Source organism: Arctopsyche grandis, chromosome 11 (genome assembly GCF_051622035.1).
Source record: "Arctopsyche grandis isolate Sample6627 chromosome 11, ASM5162203v2, whole genome shotgun sequence".
Lineage (NCBI taxonomy): Eukaryota > Metazoa > Arthropoda > Insecta > Trichoptera > Hydropsychidae > Arctopsyche > Arctopsyche grandis.
The window spans coordinates 736,488-749,922 of NC_135365.1; the positions used below are offsets into that span (position 1 = coordinate 736,488).

Consider the following 13,435-nt stretch of genomic DNA (forward strand, 5'->3'; position numbering starts at 1 on the left):
CGAACGGAAGTCGTCTTGGATGTTGGTATATCGGTTTTTCCGATTGTAAAACAATCGTCATATTGATGTTTGTGGTTTATGTCTTCTCAGGTTTGTACGTCTTGATTAGGTGTTCGATCCTGTCCTTGGCATCTCTGTCGCTCACATGTGCCAGATCCACTTCTGAGGTTGCGGCTATTTGCAGGTTTCTAAAACAATTACTAAATCTACAACGGGTGGTGCTATCGGGGTTCGGTTTTTTGAAGAATTTTACTTTGTTGCCATCAATGCACATAAGGACGGATTCTGTGATGGGGCTACCCAACAGGACGGCTCCCGGGATACTTTTATCGTCCATCACGTGGAATTCCGCCATGAATTTGACGTCATCAGCAATGATTTCGGCAGCGAACCTCCCTTTCGTTGAAGCCTCACCCCCGATACCGCTCACTTTTATGGCTAGTGTTCTGTTTATTCGGACTCCAAGTCGTCGAGCTGTGGAATCAGTAATAACATTAATTTGGCTACCAGTATCTATGATTGCAGTTAAGGGGACTTTGTTAATACTGACTTCCTTTTCGACGTTCGGGTTCCTATCCTCCTTCATAGTCAATACGGTCTTTGTTTTGGTACCTTTGCATTGAGCTGATAAGTGCCCAAACTCGTTGCAATTGAAACAGCGAGTTCCTCTTTTCTTGAATCTGCAGTCGGCTGATAAGTGACCACGTCCTCCGCAATTGTAACATTGTGGTCTCTCTCTTTCTCGGTTTTCACGGTTTCTTACGGGCCCCGCCACCCTGGGTTCGTCGTCCTCTCTAATTTTCTCGCACTGCGTAACTCGCGTCTTCAGCTCCTTGATTGTACCGGCCCCGCTCAGCGTCATTTTTTCATACTTATCAAACCCAAGTCCACCAATTATGTACGCGATAATCGCCTCTTCCTCAATAAAACTACACTTGGCTGCAATCCCCTTCATCCTGTAAATATAGCTTAAACTGTCTTCCGATCTTCCCCTTTTCTCCAATCTTAGCTCCCGGTGCACGTCCGCACTATTCACCTGATGGCCAAACTCTCTGGTCAATCGTTCTTTTAGTATCGCCCACGTGATTATGCCCGTTTCCGAGTCCAAGAAGTCCTTGGCAGTTCCTTCACACAGCATCCGCCCATACACCAACTGTTGTGTCTCCGTCCAGCCGAGGGTTTGCGTGTGCTCTTCAAGGCGCTCAATCCACGATGCGATAGGGCTATTTCTGCCGTTATATTTCGGCAGACCGAAGCCAACCTCCAGATCTCGGAAATTTAAGTGTGTTGCTTCTCTCGTCATCGTCGTCGTCTTGTTCATCGTTGGCGTCGTTGTCTTGTTCGTCGTTGGCGTCGTTGTCTTGTTCGTCGTCGTTGGCGTCGTCGGCGTCGCTTGGCGTGGTCGTGACGTCGCCCAGTTTGTCGACCGCCGCGTCCGCGCTCTCGATGTCATAGCGTGTCCTAACCTCAGTTCTGATCCTGATCCTGATCCTGGTCCCGGACGATGCCCCCAAATATGGGATCCAGGAATGTGTGCGGGAGGATATTCAAAATCAAAGTAGACGGAAATCGCTTTATTGTCTGTTTCGTCACGTTCGCTCGGCACGAGTGGCGAGTGACGCCACGCCTCGAGCCTGCCAACTTAAAATATTCTCATTCTCATTCATACCAACCTACATATATATATATATATATATATATATATATATATATATATATATATATATATATATATATATATATATATATATATATATATGTATATATACATTTTATTTTGTATGCGTTATTTTTTTATACGTTAATGGAACCTTGCAGAAACTGTATGCCACCAATTCCATAATAAGAAAAACATCCCCAAACTATGAGGCTTGGGGGATGCTTCACTGTCTTCAGGGTACATTTTTAGTCGTATCTTTCCCCAACTTTTCTTCGAACATACGGAAAACCATTGGTTGAATTTCGACTCATCAGAAAATATCACTTGTCGCCAATCCGATGTTGTCCAATTTTCGTGATATTTCGACCACTCTAATCGGTTTTTCATAATTTTCTTCGTAAGTAATGGTTTTTTCGCTGGTTTCTGAGCGTACAGTCCAGCTTATCTGAGTCGTCTTCTTAAGGTTACATCACTAATTTCAATTTAAAATTGATCCGAGATCTCTTTTCTTATCTCTACAGCATTTTTGAACCGTTTTCGTAAAAATAATTGAGTTATCAGGCGATCTTGTCTCTCGAATGTGCATCTTTTCGGTCCTGTTCCCTACTTACGACCAAAAGTTCCAGAGTCCTTTTTCTTTTTCATTATTCTTGACACAGTAGATACAAAACGTCCTATTTGTTGAGAAATTGATCGCAATGAATGTCCATAGTGTGCTAAAACCACGATTTTTATATTCTCCTCCAATGATAGTCGAGTGTATTTTTGCATGGTATTTTTATTTTCAACGATTTCGATCCGTAAACCTCGAAAGCTCACACTAAACTGAACTCAAATCGTAGATAACAATCATATGTAAAAGACCCGATCGTTAAAAACCACACACCTAAAGGGACAATCGTAAAATCACAAGTGTTCCGGTTTCCGAGACCGAAACGGTATTTAGTACGGCAAGCGTTGTCGCATACAAACACAGACACACAGAATAGCACTAATATATGATTATATATATGCCTTTTTATTATTTATACTGACCACTTGAATAATGAAGGATAGATACTGGCCTTTTAATATATGTAAATACTGACCTTTCATATTTAAACACTGACAAAAATAAGTCAATTTTTTTGAAGCCCAAACACATTTTTGCTACTGGCGAACAGGTCAAATACGCCGAGGCATTCGTGACTCGTTCGCTCGGCGTGTGGTCTCCGATGTGGATACTTAGATGAATCATTGCTGGGGTTTTCCGACCTCGTGGGATTTTTCCGACTGTCGTCCAGAGAGGGACATCATGGGAGAGAGACTTTGGAGAGCCGCCAAGTTGATTCCGCTGGATTGCCTCCTGGATCCTGGATTTCACCAGATTGCTGCGAAATAGACGCGAAGCTGATCTTACAGTACATATTTTTTTCTTTCATAAATGCTTGTTTATTGTTTACGCATAACGCCCCTAATACACCGTGTTTAGTGCCGTTTCGCTCACTCTGCTAAAGCTCCACGATAAAACAGGGTATTTTTTATGAAACGATGACGAAAATCACAGATTAGATTCGTCATCAATGATAACGAATATACTCAACGAAGATAACTGGCGTCTGCTATACTATTGCTAATAACTTATCATAGCAATAGTATAGCAGACGCCAGTTATCTTCGTTTCTTACTTCGTCTGGAGTTAATGCTAAATTTAGCATTAGCTCCAGCATTAAACTTCCAGCGGGCGCGCTGTGGTAAAATTTACGACAAATGCGCTTTATCGCACCCCATACTTTTACCTAGTTAAAGAAAGTCTTTTACATGGTTTTCATAGTCTTTTACAAACGGAACACCAAACATTGCTGCAAGAACTCAAAAATCATATTCAAGACATCAACTGTGAAGTCATTGTGAGAAAGGTTATTAATTGCATGAATGAAATTTATAACCTTAAACCAGAACGACCAAAAATATATTTTCAATTATTCAATCCAGTTGAATCATTCACGGGAAGACAAGACGAATTGGAAAAGTTAGATAGAGCATTAAAAAGTGAAAACAACATGGCAGTAATATCACAAGTTGCCACAATCACTGGTCTCGGTGGAATCGGCAAAACCGAACTTGCTAGAAAATATGCTCTTCATTATTCTAATAACTACACACATAAAATATTTATAACGGTTGAAAATAAAGAAAGCGCCGCAAAGTCATTCAAAGAATTGGCAAAACAACTGGGAATTGAATTATTCGAAAGAAGCAGTGAAGAATCGGAAACAAAGCGAACAAAAGAAAGAGAATTTAAAGCAATTGTAAACGAAATTTTTAACCGCATCACTGAGAACGGTGATACAACCCTATTAATTCTAGACAATGCAGAAAATTTCGAAGACGTAAAAAACTTTATTCCCCAACGGGGGCCACCCAGTTTTAAATCAATTTTCACTCTGATCACATCGAGATATATCGACTGGAATGTGGGACAGGAAGGTAAAATTATCGTAGTTTCGTTGAATAAATTTACTCACCGTGAAGCTCTAGAGTACGGTAAAAACGAATTGAAAGAAGCAGAAACTGTAGGCTTAGAAATTTTAGTGAAAACGTTGGATTATTCACCACTTGCCCTGAAACAGGCCGTTGGTTACATCAAACAACAAAACGATACACCAAAAAAAAACAACCAAATATTTACAGAATCTAATTATGTAAAGGCATTTGAAAATGAAAGCAAAGTATTACTCGGAAAAGGACTAAATACTAATTATCAACGTTATAATAAGACGATATTAACAACATGGACTATGTCATTCAACAAAATATCGAAGAATGACGATTGCGGTGTGTTTGCCATTGAGGTTCTGAATATCATGGCGTACATCAGTCCGGACTATATTGATGTTGAAGAAGTTTTTCGGCGGTTGAATGAATCAGGATTATTGTGGGACGCTGTTAGCTTGCTTGGGAAGTATTCGGTAATTAATATCGATGATCAGTGGCGGACTGGGACTTAAATCAGTGCATGCCAGGAGTCAAAGGGGGCCCCCACCCAGGGTTAAAAAAATTTGTCCCCCCCCCCCCATATAACAAAATTTTCTTCATGATCACGCTAAAAATCAAGGGCAAAAAATAAATAAAATTTTCAAAAATGGGAATAAACAAATTTAGGTACAAGAAAAATGGCAAAAGCAAAATAGATCCATAAATTACATTGTATATTTCGTTTTAATCCTTGTCATATAATGCATCATAAAAGAATGCGGTATAAAAGCGGCTTTTACTTTCGGTAGAAAGCAATCAGGGACGTCACTTCAGCTTTTTCTTGGGGGGGCAGGCAAAGATTGGTCAAATTGAATTTTTTTTCAAAAAATCTTTTTTATATCGGAATAAAAATGGAAATATATAAAATTTGAAAAAATTAAGTTTATTTTTGAAAAAATAATTATAAAAAAATATTATGTAAAAGCCATAAAAGCGCCGCAGGCGAAAATTTTTTTCCAAAAATCTTCACATGGTTAACAAAAATCGACCATCAAAATGTATCACTATATCAAAAAATATACGAACATTCGGAAAAATAAACGATACACATCTGTTTTTGAGACAAAATAAAGTAAAGGGGACCTTTCTAACGATTCGCTCCATGGGATGAACAATTTCTAAGAATGTTACTAATGGCATACCACTTAAAACCCAAAATATACTTGCTTCAAAATAATAAAATGTTTTTTTTTCAAACCACATAGCAGCGATTATTTTATTAGTTACCCAAAAGTAACATATGTACATAAGAAATAAACGCAGCATTCATAGATCCATAGTATCTCATTAATCATTAAATCCATAATATTTTCTAAATTCACACTATTCCTTAATTTAGGGGGGCGAGTGCCCCCCCAAATTACGTCCCTGAAAACAAAAAATGCATAATATTTTCAATTAATGTTAATCGAAAATCAGGATTTTGGGGAGGGGGCCCCTATCCTATGTTTCTATATACATGGATTTGTCTAGATTAGGAATAGATTTAATATTCGGAAACTGTTTAAAATTGTGTATTTAAATCTTACTATATCGTCGAAGTATAATCAAATGTTATTTTGAAAGTATGTATGAAGTAAATTTAAATCGCTGGTTGATGATGAATCGTCCTATCAAAATTGTTTTAAGCAATTCAGTTTATATTATTCAGGGAAATTTGTTTATTTCAGTAGGTAGTTGTTACATAGGTATTGGTATATGCATAATATTGAGGTTGGAAATGGGCCCGGTAAAAGGGCCCACGCAAATTTTGAAACTTACATTTCGAGCCTAATAAAAAAAGTTAACCGATCCTTGGGCTGTTAAAGCAGGCATTAGTTGTTTTTTTAAAGAAATTTGTTTTGTTGAAATACCCAACTCTAGGTCCCAAAGTGCAATATCCTATAAATTTTTACACACGTGAAATAGTTAAATTAAAAAGTTATTTAATTTTACTGAGGGCCCATATTTTCTAACGGATAGTGGGGCCCACATGCCATCGGGCATGTACGCTTGTATGGCCAGTCCGCCACTGTCGATGATGGTATTGCGAGTGTCCATCGATTGGTTCAAGAGGTGATTAGATTGAGTTTGCGAAATAGCAACAAAGAAAAGTTTACAATTGAAGAAACGCTCGATTTATTGAATTTGTCTAAAGAGAACGAGCATATTATATCTGTTTGGACACATGCAAGTCAATACGGTGATATAATTCGTGAATATTATCCTCGTGCGTTTTATGGCGCTGCTAAAGATAAACCTGTACATTTGCTGGCTAGGTATAGAAATTATATTAATCTTTTGGAATCTATCATCGACAACATAGATAATTTTGATATAAATGAAAAAAATGAAGATGGGCATACTGCTTTTTACTTATCCTTAGTGTCTTCAGTCCACTTACAAGTTGCCGATTTTTTTTTAAAAAGGGGATGCACAATACCTTTTGGAAATAATTTGACATATATTTCAACGGCCAATGGTATTCACCTTCAAAGGTTATAAGCAAAAAATATTCCATTAATAACACATTGTAAAACGGGTAAAAAAATCTCCGTTTTTTTACCCATGCTTTCCAACTGTGCTTTCCGTAGATTGGGGTAGGTATGTAACTAAGCTTTTTTTATACAAAAACATTTCAAGTCAGTAAAAAAATGAAAAAACAATTCCATCATCGTTGGGCTATAAATGATTGCGAAATTTAAAATATGATTAAAATTAGACTAGAGTAACTAGCTTTTTTTTAGAGAAAAAATTTTTTCAAGTTGGAAATAAACTTAAAAATATTCACCAATATTTATATAAAATTTTATTTGTTTTTAATTATATTGAACCCAGTCACTCAACAAATATTTGACAAATATGTTTAATATTACGGACTAAGATGATTAACGTTACGTAACTGAAAAAACAATTCGGTATCTTGTTCGTTGCAAAATTTTGTTTTCAAGAAAAACACTTATTGGGTTAATTTTCTAAAAACATTTATTTATTATCATTCATCAATGTCACCAAACAGTTTATCAAATTAATCAAAATATTATTTGTATTTGATTATGACACATATTTTAAAAATTATTTTTTCATGTTATTATATACATACATATATATGTACATACGTACATACATGTACATATACATATAATAACATGAGCTGAGCTGTAATTTTTTTTAAATAAAATAAAATAATATTATTTTTTGGTAATGATGCCGGTTAAAATATAATTTTTTTTTTCCTTAAATTTAATTAAAATAGTTTAAGCTTGTTATTACTAATAAGTTCATATCTTAATTTTAGTTTATTTTATTTTATTTTAAAAATACCACATTGACTTGATAGCTATGTGGTATAGCCCCAATGCGTATGTGGTTATAATATAGTATAACAAAAAGATTAAAAACATGTAAAGCATGTAAGAAATATGTTTTTATAAATCCATGTCACCAGTTATTAAATATAATTTTATGCTAAAAATTTTGTTTAATTTTTAATCATATTAAACAAACTTGCTCTTCAAAAATTTTACAAATAAAATATTAAGGGTTAAGATAATTTAAGTAAAGTAACTGAAAAACGCATTTTATCACACATTTTATATATGTACATGTAGGATTATTATAAGTGGTACGTAATATAAGGTTGTTAAATCTTCCAAATACTGTACCTCTGTGCCTTGATAACGATAGTTCACATCTGGGGAAGAGCCAAGGAACGTCTTGAGTAAAAAATAATTTACACAAAAAATAACAGATAATCAGAAAAATGTAAAAATCTTTTAAAACCCTGAAGAAGAGATAAACCCAAAATTACCAAAGCGGAAGTGAGATGAATGACATTAGAAATTGGCATTTGAACATAAAGAACAAATAATTTAATGAAAATTTTTGTTTTACATTAGACGATAACATTAAAGTCGCTTGTGAATGACGGCCTCTGTTCGGCACGCTTCCTCGATTAGGTTTTACACCTTAAGAGGGCTGTACACCCAAAACCTTAATTTTGTAGCCGTTCCTTTCTTCGATATATATATATATATTGAATGAATGTATATATTGAGTGAATGCGACAATATATATCAATATATATATATATATATATATATATATATATATATATATATATATATATATATGTAGGGTTGGAAAGGCTATGGCTGAGAAAGGGTATGTCACGACTGATTGTGAGAAGGGGATGAAAAGGGGTAGGTATGTGACGGTTAGTCGCAGTTGGACCTGTGCTCCGCGCGGTTGGTCACTAAGCCCTTTATATATATATATATATATATATATATATATATATATATATATATATATTTATATATATATATAGATGCATCCCAATGGTGAATATCCATGGAATAATAAAAAATATTTTCTCTAGTGCCATAATTGAGGAAGGGAGAAGTGTAATACGTTTGTATGGACAAGGCGCTGGTGTCCAGCCCTCTTAATTCTGATAATTGGCAAGACATCTGTATGAGTGATATCTTAATAGAAAGGGCAATAAACAGCCATGTTTTTATAAATTAAATTATAAATATAGTCTAATACATAAATACATATTATAAATGGTCTAATTTCGTTTATACATTGTACACACAGATTCTTATTATTAAAAAAAAAAGTTATCTGAAATAAATGTGTTAATATTAATATTATACAACTGATTCTACCAAAATGATTCGAATTACATATTTTGTTTGATAATTCTTTGTCTATTATGTACTCTTTAATTAGTATCTGTATTTTTGTTTCAATATAATAATGTAAGAATATAAATTACGTAATTAATAATGTAATATAATAATGTAAGAATATAAATTACGTAATTAATAATGTAATATAATAATGTAAGAATATAAATTACGACAAAGCATTTACATATGCGCCGTTAAATTTGAAAGTGGTGGAAGCCCAAGTTTCGAATCTAGAATCTCGGAAAAGTTTAGAATCTCGGTAAAGTCTAGAATCTCGGAAAAGTAGAATAAACTTATTACAGGCCACCAGTATTTTTAAATATTGTTAAACCCAAAAATATTTAATATTTTGCGAAATATTTCTCGAAATGAAGAAAAGAGGACTTATACCACTTTCAAATACAACGGCTCATATAATATACCATTTTGACCTAGTATGAATTCTTATCTTAGTATCAATAAACATTTCTTAGCTTGCTTTAACATTTCTATTTTACTAAAATATTTCAAAATGATCTGTTTGTTATTCCATGTATGTATGTACATATATGGATACTAATGTTTGAAAACTTATAAAAGCATTTGAATTTGTATATTTTATTTCCACGATACTTTTATGTATTTTTTGAATCTTATATTTTATTTTTGATTTATATTTAAGTATACTTACATATATGTGAGCTGTAATTTTTTTTAATAAAATAAAATAAAATTATACAGAAAATGATTTTTATTTAAATTTAAATTAAACTGTGATTAGTTCGCGCTCAACTGTTGCGAAGCTGCAAGTAACGTCCAAGTTACTTGTTCCAAGCTATTATTTATTAAATTGATTTGTTTGTATATTAAATTCATACACATACATTGTATACTATGAATGTACCTGCATACATACTTTTTATGTATACCTATTTTATTACCAATAATTCAATAAATTTGGTTTAATGTCAATTGTTAGTGATTTTTTTAATTCCAATGTATAAAATTGTTAGTAATTATAATAATAGTGATTTTCAATATACAAAAAGTAAAGGAATTGAAAAAATCGCTAAAAATTGCCATGTATCCTAATTTAATGAATTATTGCTTTTGAAATAGGTGCATATAAATTAAAAGTTAGTACATTCAAAGAGTACGTATGTATGTATTTGAATTTTATACACATATAAATCATTGTGAAAAATGAGAATAAAATAAATTTTATGAGACAGAGTAAATAATCAGTTTTAGCCGCAAAACATCAAAGTACGTGTAATTCAACGACTTTATTTATAATCTTATACATATATAAAACAGGCGGTCGTTAAATTTTATTATTATATTATTTTTTTTCGACTCAAATAAATTTAATAAAAAAAAAATGAATTCATGGTTTGACGGTATTCTCACTACTAGACTGCATCTACATTTCAAGTTAATTTTATTATATCAGTGCTAAGACGGAAGAGATTGTCAACAGTGGGACCGAGCGAAGCCGGGTAGCACCACTAGTGTCATATAAAATAAAATCATGATTTTTTTAAAGAAATTATTGAATTTAAATTTATTAGAGTCGAAGTTATTTGATTATAGGTACATGGGTCTCCTGTTCTTTATTTTTGTTTAGATTTTTTATGTCGTAAGCGGCTCAATGCAGTATTTGTTGGGAAAGCAACAAATTAAATGGCCAGTATTTTATTCAATTTCGGTAAGTATATAAATCAGTTTTCAGCCAGTATTTTAGTAGCAAAATGGTCACTATTGTATTATTAAATATCAGTATATGTAAATAGCAAATGGACAGTATAAAAATCTTACGTACATACATTTGCCAGAACAATTAGCAATGCCTGTTGGATGGAAATGTGCATATATCTATAACTTTCTGGTGATACCGACCAAAAAGTAATACTGGACATTCTTCAAAATAAAACTAACCATTTTAAATTAATACTGACAGTTTAAGTTTAAATACTAACCATTTCATTTAAATTCTGTAAACTTTTTTGTCGATTTTTGTATTTTAAAAGGTATGGACACTAACTACCCCTGGTTATATCCAAGCAAATTTATTCAAATAAATTAATATAAAATAAAACTATTCAAATAAATTTAATAAAATGTTGATTATTAGATTAGTCATGTTTAAGTGGTTTATATTACAAATACCGAGCGAAGCCCGGTAAAACCACTAGTATATATGTATATGTATATATGTAGCTTATTATACGGACATCGATATATGTATTAATTGTGACTTTTGGTCAGTTTATTAGATCTAATTAAATTATTGTTTTTCCTTATTTTTTTTAGTATCCTCTTATTTTATTTTATCCATTATATTTTTATGTCATGATTTTATTTTATACATTATATTTTGATGTCATCCATATATGTACATATGTATGTCATGATTTTCTTTTGTTATAATTATTTATATTATACGATGTACTGAAATGCGTTTTTACCTGGATAAATAATAAGATAAATAAATTTAATGTAAATACAGACCTTTATTTATTATTTATCCGGACCACTTGAATACAGTATAATCTCCATTATCGGGACCTCAATTATCCGGATTGTTAAAGACAAACAAAAAAATTAAGATTTTGCTTCCATGAAACGCATATCATGAAAATTCGAAAATAAGACGGAGAAATGAGTCGGTTGTCTTCAAAATTCATTACTCAAAGGACGTTTGTGTCTTGAAAATTTGATCGCGATTTAAATATTGATTTTTAATATTACCAATATGGAAAAGAAAACGTATTATATTATCATTAGAGACACGTATTTTGGGCATTTTGCTATTAATGCTTGATTGGAATTGCTAAAATTCGGAATATATGCTAAAATAACAAATAAGATATCAAACAAATAGAAGGGTCTTCCTATCCTTTTGCACATTTATTGTGTGAAGAAATTGAGGGGATAAAGCAGAGCTTGCAGTATACCATAGACGGTATTTTTCCTGTCGAAACCAAGCAACTGCTTTTGTCTACTACTGTAAACAAAAGAAGACCGTTGGAGTTGTGTATCCAAGAGGCTGCTCAAAAATCGTCTTAAGCTAAAACTAGACTCGCACTCAAGACTAAACAAATCTATTCCTCCGAACATTGAGTAAACTATTCAATCCATCTGTGGCAGGTACAAAATCTAATATTAATGTTATATAAACAGTTTTGTTTTTTAGAAACCTGCCATTGTTTAATGTATTAATAGAGGCTCAATGTTTGGAAAGATATCAGCACTTTTTTAGACAATTAATAGAGAATATAAAAAGTGAATCCACGCCGGATATATTAGTATTATTGATGGCAACAAAAAATAAATATGAAGAGTTTGGTTGTGCAGCTCTAAAATCTATTTGGTGTCCCGTCAATACATAGTATGGATGCTGAAAGGTATTTTAGTAAATACAATATATGTAATTGTTACCGATCGTTGCACGAATATCAAAAAAGAATCTCTAGAAATATGCTCCATGTTGAGTTTTAATAAACTTTAATTGGTATTATATTTTTATATTCATATTTTTTGTTTTTGTATTTTTATATTCATGTTTTTTTCATTGTAATTTTAATTCCAAAACATTTTTGAATTTTTCTATTGTTTTTTAATTGTTGTGTTGTCTTTTAATTGTATATATGTATATAAACTTTATTAAAATTCATCGAAACTTTTTATTCGGTGAATTTTATTTATTAACTCTTAATAAAAATAGATGCTAAAATTGAACATTTTAATGCAAAATGAAAGTGCTAAAATTGACAAAAATAGATGCCCAAAATACGTGTCTCTAATTATCATTAAAATACAAATTATATATAATCAATGCTTTAAAAAGCGGTGTCTTGGGACGTTTTTTGTCAAATAAATATGGTGTTGGAACATCATTGATCTCGGAAATTAAAAAGAAAAACAAAATGAAAAAATTATGAAGTTTACTGTTTCCTTACTGTCAGAAAATGGCAGCTCAGATTGTAAGGATATAAAAAAAAATCAGGGAAATTAAGAAGTCTAAGAGTGAAGTTTTACGTGGTTCATTCAAAAACGATCGTCTGGACAGCCAATATTTGGTCCATTATTTTATGTAAAAGTATTTGCGATTTGCCAGCTTCAAAAGGAAAGCTAACTTTAAGCAAAAATTTCTTATTAAAGAACATGCACATATATGTAGGGTTGGAAATGAATGAAAGGCTGATGTATGGGCTATGGCTGAGAAAGAGTATGTTACGACTGATTGTGAGAAGGGGATGATATAATGATATAATGGCTAGTCGCAGTTGGACCTGCGCTCCGCGCGGTTGGTAGTTAAACCTCCGCACGTATCGTCTTAATAAACAACATGACTGAAAACGCACGTGTTTGATCTTCACCTCAACCGCCACATCCCAACCGTGGTCCTGAACAGCGTCATCTGTCTGGAATCTCTACCACATATATTTAAATGTAAACAAATTAAAAATATTCTATTGTCTGTCTATTCTGATTTTTTCGATTATCCGGATTTTTTACTATCTGGACTACCTTCATCCCCAATTAGTCCTCATAATTGAGGCTCTACTGTACTGAAGGATGGATACTGGCCGTTTAATAT

At 32.6% G+C, this 13,435-nt stretch overlaps 2 protein-coding genes across 2 annotated transcripts in view; both read left to right on the forward strand.

The window, feature by feature from the left end:
- Nucleotides 1–13,435, forward strand: part of LOC143919146 (uncharacterized) — a 1,208,594-nt gene that overhangs the window by 49,704 nt on the left and 1,145,455 nt on the right. The gene's annotated exons all lie outside the window — the stretch shown is intronic.
- On the forward strand, nucleotides 3,703–4,650 carry LOC143919231 (uncharacterized). Its single transcript, XM_077441442.1, has one exon. The coding sequence runs from the start codon at nucleotides 3,703–3,705 to the stop codon at nucleotides 4,648–4,650; it is 948 nt and encodes a 315-aa protein (XP_077297568.1).

What these genes read in the sequence shown, in the direction of transcription:
- LOC143919231 (XM_077441442.1), top strand. Translation starts at nt 3,703, where the DNA reads ATGGCAGTAATATCACAAGTTGCCACAATCACTGGTCTCGGTGGAATC.